Source organism: Euprymna scolopes, chromosome 4 (genome assembly GCF_053919585.1).
Source record: "Euprymna scolopes isolate OS-2025 chromosome 4, ASM5391958v1, whole genome shotgun sequence".
NCBI lineage: Eukaryota > Metazoa > Mollusca > Cephalopoda > Sepiida > Sepiolidae > Euprymna > Euprymna scolopes.
In genome coordinates, this window is record NC_136485.1 from 125,190,258 (window position 1) to 125,200,747 (window position 10,490).

General features: G+C 32.0%; 1 protein-coding gene across 1 annotated transcript in view; it reads left to right on the forward strand.

Moving 5' to 3' along the window:
* The first annotated feature begins 1,887 nt into the window (after positions 1 to 1,887).
* Positions 1,888 to 10,490, forward strand: part of LOC145269279 (tumor protein 63-like) — a 524,598-nt gene continuing 515,995 nt past the window's right edge. The window contains exon 1 of the mRNA XM_080124964.1: positions 1,888 to 2,257. Within this exon, the coding sequence (XP_079981090.1) occupies positions 1,919 to 2,257 (339 nt within the window). The 5' untranslated portion in view covers positions 1,888 to 1,918. The remainder of the gene's footprint in view (positions 2,258 to 10,490) is intronic.

Here is a 10,490-nt window from a genome sequence, read left to right on the forward strand (position 1 = left end):
GACATGATTACGCTTCTTCTTATTATTATTATTATCAGAAAGATAAAAGAATATATATACATACTTCATATGTGGATCTTATAAGATATGTGATAAGTAGCTATAGAGACATAACGGAAAACAAATAATAATTTTACCTTCTACCCCCATCCCTTGTTTTTATTAGGAGGGCAGTCAGTACTGAGAGCCACAAGGAGTAAGAGAGTTTTTATATTGTAAAGGAATTCACATATTTAAGGACTTGATTTTTTTTGTGTGTTCCTGGAAAGTTTTGGCCTGTGAGTATTTATTGTAGTATTTGTCTAATAAGTGTTATACTTACATTATTTTCCCGGGTCATTGCAACCATCATCATCTAATTTATTTTTTTCTTATTTCTTTTAGCTGCCATAAGCGTTACTTTATTTCATTTAACTAACAAAATTCACATTGACAAAATAACATACAAAGTTTCTGCTTGGTTTCATAAACACATTGTTTTTTCTTCTTCTTTAACGGTCCAGTTAGCAGATACATTATTCTTTGGTCTAGTGGACAATCATAAGATCAGTAGTGACTTTTTTTTACCCTCTGAGGGGTCGTTATTCGTTATCCTTCAGTGAAAATGATGAAAAGAAGGGAGTTTGTTTTCATTTTGGTTTTAATGGTCTGAGAGAAGAGAAAAAAAATGGTGGTCTATAAAACGTATTTAAATGTAATTATATTTGGAAGAAAATGAAAGAGGAACGAGGAAGAAAGAGGAGAAGATAAACAAAAACCTGAAAAAGAAAGGATAACAAAAAAAAAGAAAAGAAAATGAAAATAAAAGATTTTAAAAAGATAAAGAAAGAATGAAAAAAGAAATGAACAAATAAGTTTTGAACCCCCCCCCAAAAAAAAACCGAATGAAATAAATGTAAAAATATAAAATACATCAGTGACCATTTGAAAGACAATTATTTCTACAAAAATCGTTCATTACTCTATAAAAATAACAGCGAAATTAAAAAGGTTCTCTAAAAATAAATAAAATCCATAAAATTACTATAGCACTTTGAAGGTATTCTATAAAAATAACGCACAAAAATTGAAAATAAAAAATTTTAAAAAGGGGAGAAGTATGAAAAGAAAATGGAAGGCATAATTTTGAAAGAAAAAAAAGAAAAGAATTTTAAAAATATAAAATACGTTAATGAGCACTTATGAAAGACATCATAATTAGAACTATAAAAAGTCGTTTACTGCTCTATAAAAACAACAGAAAAATAAAAAAAAAAGGTTCCAAAAAATTCCATAAAACTATCGGCAAACCTTGAAGATAACTCTGTAAAAGAAAGCCGCAAAAAGTGAAAATAAAAAGATTTCAAAAGGCTGAGAAACATTGAAAAGAGAGGACATTGAAAAAAAAAAAAAAAAAAAAGGAAAGGGAAAGAAATTTGAAAATAAAAACTACATTTAGTGATCGTTTATGAAAGACTTTATGAGAAGAAAAAAAAGAAAGATCAGTACTTTATAAAAGCAAAAAAACAAAAAAACAAAACAAAAAAAAACAAAACAAAAATAAAACAAACAAAAAAAACAAAACAAAGAAAGGTCCCCAACAAAAAAATTCATAAAACTATCATCACACCTTGAAAGCATTCTAAAAAAGAAAGCATAAAAAAGTAAAGATAAAAGATTAAAAAAGGAGAGAAAGAAGGAAAAACGAAAGAAACAAATAACTTTTGAAAAAAAAAAAAAAATGAAGAAATTTGAAAATATAAACTACGTTTAGTGACCACATATAAAAGACATTATAATTATAAAAAAAAACTCATTTATTATTTTATTATAACAACAACACAACAACATACAAGGATTCGCCCCCCCCCCCCAAATAAAACCATAAAATTATCATCACACCTTGAAGGCATTCTGCCCTTTTGCTGATAACCTGTTTATGACCCTTGAATTCGCTGGGAAATCTCCTCCTGGGTCAGGGATGAGTGATAGTGAAAAGATTCCCCAAAATATTGGGAGGAGCCTAGATGAGCCAGTTGTGTCTGGACTTGTGGTGTTAGCATCTCAAGGCAAAAGTGGTGACTTGAATATTCAGGAGGGCTTTACAGCTGACAAAACCAATACGGATCATAATCAAGAAAGACAACAAGAAGCATGCCAACTTCTCCACCAACAGCAAAGGAATAAGCCAGAACAAGATTTGAACCCAGCTTTCCCTGCATTGCCAACTATCAAAAAGTTACCTTACCAATTACTACAGAGTCTATCTGCACAAAAGGTAAATAATTACGTTTATTCATCTATTAACTTTCTTATATTATTCATAACAAGCACTCCTCTAGCTACAACAACTGTCAACAATTTCCCCCACTTTCTGTCTGTGGCGAGATTTAACCACAAATTTCATGAACAAAGCTTCTTTCCTAGAACTGTCCGCTTGTGGAACTCTGTGCCGTTGGCCTGCTTTCCAGCTGATTATAACATGGTCCTTTTCAAGTCCAATGTAAACAAGTTCTTGTTGAGCCGTTCTCTTAAATAATCAAATTCTACCCATTATCCACCACTACCGACCACCTTACATATCCTCGAGTGGCCTTCAAGCCTTGATATGTGGTGATTCCATTGTAAAAAAAATATTAGATTATTTAGACTCCTGTTCTTATAATTTACCTTTATTTATTTATTTATTTATTTACTCTTTCATTTCTATGCATTATTTGTATTGTTCGGACTATTGTTCTCGTCTTGAGTGTCACTTTTTAGCAGTAGCCTCCACAAAAGGAAAGGTAGAAATAGAGGCAAAAATAAAGGCCAGGTCTGTACAAAAACATTACCAAAGGCAACAACCCTGGTAACTACCCATGATGCACTACTTTCTACACTGAGTGTGGAATGCTACAACACAGTAGGATAAAACACCAAGACCCTGACTAGAACACATTACTGCACAGCTGCTTTCCAGCTGATTATAACATGATCGTCTTCAAACCCAATGTAAACAAGTTCTTGTTGAGTTGTCTGTTAAATAACCAAATTCTGTCCAATTTCCACGATTGCTGACCACCACGGTGTCGACTCACTGGTCATCTTACATTCATTAACACTTATTATCGAGTGGCCGTTGGGCCTGGATAAAAAAAATAAAAATAAATATATAAAATAAAATTGTTTATTTCGGAAACATTTTTTTTTACATTCAGGATTGCTGAAGCACGAGACAGACTGCATGCATTAGTTGTTGCCTGCAAAGATACTGCATACTCTCATGCGTTTTGAAATTTGCACAAACTAAACCTGACGCCCCCCCCTTCATACACATATATACATGTTGTGCGTACAGAGAGAGAGAGAGAGAGAGAGAGAGAGAGAGAGAGAGAGAGAGAGAGAGAGAGAGGAGGGTGATTAAGTGTTTTTTTGTTTTGTTTTTTTTACACAGGAATCACCACTTATCAAGGCCCGGTGGCCACTCGAGGAAAAGGGTTAATGGATATACATTAGTCAATGTGATTATAGCGTAGTAAACATAAGTAGTGGGACTTTTGTAAATTGGATTACTTAGGGGGACGTTTCATCAAGAATTTGTTTACGTTGGACTTGAAGACAATCAGATTGAAGTCAGCTTGAAAGCAGGCAAAACGGAACAGATGCAAACTATCTCCATTTCTCATAATATTTTTCAGTACTAGGACTTATACTTAGGAACATACAATCAAAGCGTTGGCTTTAGGCATCACGATGGCGTCATCTGCACACATGCATACACTGTTCATTTTGCTGACAATTTTGTATTTGATGAATTTCAGTGCATTCGTGCATTGCACTCAATAATTTAATTATTATTAAAATAATATAATTTCATTATTATCAAAATAATATAATTTCATTATTATTAAAATAATATAATTTCATTATTATTAAAATAATATAATTTCATAGAAAACATAATTTGAAAAAAAAATATCTCAAAAAAACTCTTTGGGTTTGTATTACTGTACACATAGATTCGAAAAAGTTGTCAAAAAACAAATATATAACAAATAAATGTTATCAAAGGCAAGATAAGTTACTTTTCTACCAAACTGGATATAATTTTCGTGTTTTTATTCAATTTAACATGTTTATTCAGCTCGAAAAGCATACAGTGTTTACCGATGTATTGGAAAATTCAAGATGGCGGCCGATTCTCTCTTTAACACGGTAAGTTCGGGAAAAGGTGTTATAAATAATAAACTAGACAAAATACTATTAAAAACCACCGAATATATGTCAAGTTATGTCACGGTAACATATATTGAGCGAATTTCTAACAGTATTTTGTCTAGTTTATTATTTATTACACCTTTTTCCAAACTTACCGTGTTAAAGAGAGAATCGGCCGCCATCTTGAATTTTCCAATACATCGGTAAACACTGTATGCTTTTCGAGCTGAATAAACATGTTAAATTGAATAAAAACACGAAAATTATATCCAGTTTGGTAGAAAAGTAACTTATCTTGCCTTTGATAACATTTATTTGTTATATATTTGTTTTTTGACAACTTTTTCGAATCTATGTGTACAGTAATACAAACCCAACTCTTTCATTCTTTTGCCATTGTTAACGAATTTACTTGCTTTGTTCTTAAACTGTTCTCTACTATCAGGAAGACCCGACGTTGTCCGGGTTTGAATGATGATCAACGAATATTTCACACTCACATATTTTTATTGCCATTGAAATCGATGAAATCGCCCATTTTTAAAAAAAATCAAATCGATTGATTGCCTGCTCTGGTTAGGGACCCACCGCGGTGCACAGGGAAGAACCTTCCCCACACTAACTTAGTCCACAATATATTGCAGTCTAGATTGCACTGTAGAGAACCTACTGTTGATTTCATAAAATTATTTTTATATATAATGGCTTGAATTAAAGTTTAAAATGCAAAAATCAAGTATCATGGTTTAATTTTTTTTAAAGAGAAAAAAATCATTTCAGACGCACGCCTGTCATATCAAAGAACCTGCTCTTGATTTTATATGTCGAGCTTTTCGGCTTGTGTAGTAATAAAACTTCTAAAATGTACTTGTGATGTTGGCCTGTGTAAGATATTAATTTTGGTCAAAATCAATTGTTGCTTCTTTCATCAGATTATTTCGATAATCGATACTTATTGAAGATATTCCGTACAAGAACACCGTCAGGTACATAAAGTACCTTTGTGCGAAATTTCAGAAAAAAATCGGCCCATCCGTTTTTGAGTCCATAGGGAACGAACTCAAATTACACACAAACACTTTCACGCACACACACACTCACTCTCTCACACACACTCTCGCTCTCTCTCTCACACACACACACATACACACACACACTTTAACTCTCTCTCTCTCCTCTCTCTCTCACACACACACACACACACACACACACACACACACACACACACACACACACACACAGAGTTCCTTTTATAAAACAGCAAAGATTACTGCTATGTTTAGCTTGAGTAGGCAATTCGTCAATTCGTTAAAAAAATCATATTGCTCTATGAGCAAAATATGTATATTTTTGTGAAAGATTTCGATTTCGAAATTTCCAGTGAGAAGAAATTGTTGTGAATTGTTGGCTTTTACGGCATGTTGACCATTTTATGCCAAAGCTGTATGTATTATAAACAACTAGCCTGAGTGCCCGGCGTTGCCCGGGTGTTTGGAGGTGTGGGTTGAGCAATAAAAAAAATTGTGATAGTAGGCAGGCAGGCTCGAACCCATGACACAAAGGCGGAAAAGAAAGCGAAAGAAAATTTGACGTTAGGCAAAGTCAATCCAACCGATACGATGGCTTGGAAAAATGGCTCGCAAAAATTCGACCCCTCCTTGTAAAAATCTGCTTAGTTGAGGGTGAAGGAATTAATGTTTTTAGCCAATTTTTCGATATTTGTCGTCCAAGACGTCAAGCTTTAACATGATCCCTATCTCGTGAAAATCCGTCGTCTCTGTCGAAAGTTTTAGGCAGGCATACATACGTACATACATACATACATACATACATACACACATTTAAACAGACAGATGAGATTTATATAATAGATTGATTTATAGATTAGTCTGAAGAAACTTTTATCACATATAGCACCTGGTTACTGACATAATATTGGTCAGGCATAACGTCGTTTAACTTTGGTAATCTTACGGAAACCGCTCTGTCAATGTGTCATCATCGCAATCATCATTATCATCATCAATGTAACATTTCTTTTACATGACGGTGTGTGGAAAGAATCAATTCATTATTTGGAAAATATCAATTAATACATAGTATATGATTACATTTTTTATTTATCATTCAATTCCTTTTTTTTAATGAATTGCTTAATTTATTTTGGCATCTTCATCAATTGATATCTTTGCCCTACCGTCTATTCGAATGTTGCATTCGTACTTGTTTTCTCATTAAACTTCGATTTGTAATATGCTGTTTGAGTTTATAAAACTTTTACAAAAATTACTGGTTTCAGCACATAATAACCTAAAAAAAAAGTGTTGTGGTGTAAAACAAAGAAACAAAACAAAACAATAGATATTAGAAGAAAATAAACAACTTTTTTTTTCCAAAAATTATTGGTTTAACGCAAAAAAGGTTAATATGCTGTAAAACAGAAAACCAGAACAAATTCAATCGATATTTGAACATATATATATATATATATATATATATATATATATATATATATATAGTCATCCACATAAGTACTGTTTCGCTGTTTCACAGCTCATTAGTGTGGTTAGACAAGCAACTACCTCAAGCCAGGATTGACACCCGACCGCCCAAATGACAGTTAGAGCTTCTAACCTTTGCGCTATTCGGCTGCTGCTATGCGGGCAGTGAATTAACAATGTTTTGTCATCGTCCAAATACCTAAACTCAATTTGTTTATACAAAGAGCATTGCTTAATATGCTAATGGTAATTTGTATATCACTTCCCAATATGCTCAACCTAATATTGGGAGCATTATAGTCATCTATATACAGTACTGTTTCACTGTTTCACAGCTCATCAGTGCGGCTAGACAAGCAACTACCTCAAGCCAGGATCGACACCTGACCGCCCCAATGACAGTCGGAGCTTCTAACTGTTGCGCTATTTGGCTGCTGCTATGCGGGCAGTGAATTAACAATGTTTTGTCATCGTCCAAATACCTAAGCTCAATTTGTTTATACAAAGAGTATCGCTTAATATGCTAATGGTAATTTGTATATCACTTCCCAATATGCTCAACCTAAGATACGAAGGTTACAATATATTTTTTAACTTGATGCATAAAAAACTTTTTCCAAATTTCCAGTAAACAACTCAAAAAGTGTTAGCACAAAACGATCAAATAAAATATTCTTAAGATATGAAAAACTTATTATGCATGAAATTTTCAAAATTACTCCAAAATTGTGGATCGAACAAAACAAGCAAACGAAACTTAAAATTCAAGAACATGCAGAATATAAGCTGTATGAAATAATGCAGAAAAATTTACCAAAAATTACTGATTCAACAAATAACTGAAAACATTCAATTAGTTGGAGATCGATAATTTTATCAGTCGTACATTAAGACTAATAGCTACTTCAATGAAAAATCGATCGTAAAAAATCGTTCATTTGCAATAACGCAAACTAATATGTCACTTACCTCTTTAGACCATGGCATTTTTTTAAAACAAAATGCTTTCTATCAGACGGGGAGAAAGAGCCAGATATATAAATTTAGTAAAAAAAAAAAAAAAAACCTGGCTTAAAGACATTGGCTTAGAAAAGCATGTAGAAGCAGGAAGAAATAAGATAAGAGATCGGATTTCTAAGTTAATGTTTCTAAGCCAGCTTTTAGCTAGATTTTTAATTCTGTCTCTTTCTCCTCTTCTGATGAGAAGTATTTGGCTTCGAAATGCAATGGATTAAAAAGGTTCTTTTTTTCCTGTGTTCCTTTTTGATCTGGTGAGTTAATGCATTTTTTTTAACTTCGAACTCTCATCTTCCAGTTGTTATATTAATTGCTCCATTTAATCGTGTAGAGCATCTACTATCTTATATATATATTTTTCTCTTTATATACAGTTAGTTGTTTTTTGCTTTAATGTTGAACATAGTATATATAATGAAAAGGGTTAATTGCTGGGAAGGTTGTCATCTAGGACTGAACCCAACAATGCTTCATTGCGAAAAAAGAATTGCATCATGCAGCCAAAAGAATCCCATATATATATATATATATATATATATATATATATATATATATATATTTAAATTATGTACCTCTAAACATATATATATATATATATATATATATATATATATATATATATAGAGAGAGAGAGAGAGAGAGAGAGAGAGAGAGAGAGAAGAGAGAGAGAGAGAACAAATTGTTAATAAAACATGTTAAAAAACACTTTGAAAAAGAGTTAAAAACATATTTAATTTTAAAAAGAAAGCAAAAAATAAGTGGACAGTCCTTAATCCGCGGAATTTCGAAAAAATACTTTCCTTCTCATCAGAGGGTAGGATTAAGCAAAATGCGGGATCGGATTTTGCTTGCAAAAGTATTTAATGAAACTACAAGTAAGTCATAGGTCTTACTTGGTAACAAATAGTGAAACAGAGGGAATAGGGTGAAGAAAAAGGTGATTTCATGTGAATGTATATATATATATATATATATATATATATATATATATATATATATATATATATAATTTTGCGTTATTTGGCGTCATTAAAAGTATGTGCTCTTTAGAAAAAATGCAGATTATGCAGCAGAAAGTTAGGTCAAATGCCAATGGTTTAAAAATAATGTCCTAATTTGAATTCTCGTTTTCAAGGATTAATGGATTCTCTTGCTGTTTTGTGAGAAATTGCTTTTGATTTTAAGGAATATCAAAATAAGTGCTTCCCATGACCAGGCGATTTACAAATGTGTCATTCCCAAGCACATCGAACACATGGAGATTGACCAAATGCAAATAGATAAATCGAATAGCGGACACGATTTTCTTTGAAACTGTCAACTTGATTGTGTTGCAGTCCCAAAAACAGTCTATAATACTAAGGTTTATGAAAGACACATTTGTAGTCTTTTATAAGGTATCAATATGGATCCATAAAATTTCCTTCCTAGAAAAAAAAAAGAAAACAACAAAAAACCAGACACTTAACGTACATTATAATAATATTAGATATACACAAGTTTAAAAATACAAAAAAAAAAAAAAATTATATGTTAACATGTAAAACATCTAGTTGCATGGATATCTGAGTAGTTATTTAATCAGCGTTTAATTTGTTTTTTCTTTTGTCTTTATCGTACATATACACACACATATACATACATACATACATACATACATATATATATATATATATATATATATATATATATATATATAGAGAGAGAGAGAGAGAGCTTTATATAGAGAGAGCTTTACCGGTTGAGATCAACGACCGTTTCCAGAAAAAACAGACATTTGACGTTTGTTGATTTTGATTTTTAATGCTATATTCCTGTGGTTAATTTGTTGTTTAATTTTACCTACCAAACTCCTCTAGATCCTTTTTGATCTACAAACATAGGAAATATATTGTTTGACCTTTACCTGGCAAATTCAAAGATCTTTTGCAGATGAATGCAATTCCACGGCTCATAAAAATTTATTGTAACATTTTTAAAACCGGAATAAACTATATAAACAGGATCAAAGTGTAGTATCTTTTCTGATGCTTCACTTAAGTTAATTGGTCCTTGGTCAATGTAGGGGAAACCCTTCATACTAAGACAATTACTATTTATTTGGATACTGCCAGAGTGCCCCCTTTTTGCTTTTGCTTTAAGGAAGCTGACTTCCCCACTCCACATTAAAAACGACCTTGTGTCACATTTGCTTTCGTAGGGAAGCAAATAAATACCTAAATAAATAGAAAAAAAAACTGTTTTTGATATGAATATCAATACACACAAAAAAAGTAAATTTATAGATGCAATTTATTTCAGAGAGTATATTGTTGATTTTTTTTTATATTGATGCTAATGTTTGTAAGTGTAATATCATTGAACAAACAATTTATTTTAGTTCACGGGGCCGGGAATAATAAAAATTATCATAAAGTAAAAAGAAAATGTGGGTCTTACAGGATTCGAACCTTTGGACGTTATCTTAAATAACTTTAACAAAAGCTAAAATTGTACAAATGATTAATCTTCCAACTTCTGCGGCAAACCTTTGTTCATGTTTTTATTATTGATGTAATAATATCTGTACATGCAAACAAGCAAATATCCAGTTTAGTGGATAACTCATTGCAGAAGAATGTATTGATTGAATCACAGAAAGATTGCCCGACCAAGGAAAACTAAGAAGCACGTGATTAGACAAAACCATAGAGTGTAGAACTTGAAGACAACTGATTGATTATCGCCAGAGAAATGGTTGGATCATTCTACCGCTCCAGTAGATATATCACTACCGATGCAATCCTGTACCTA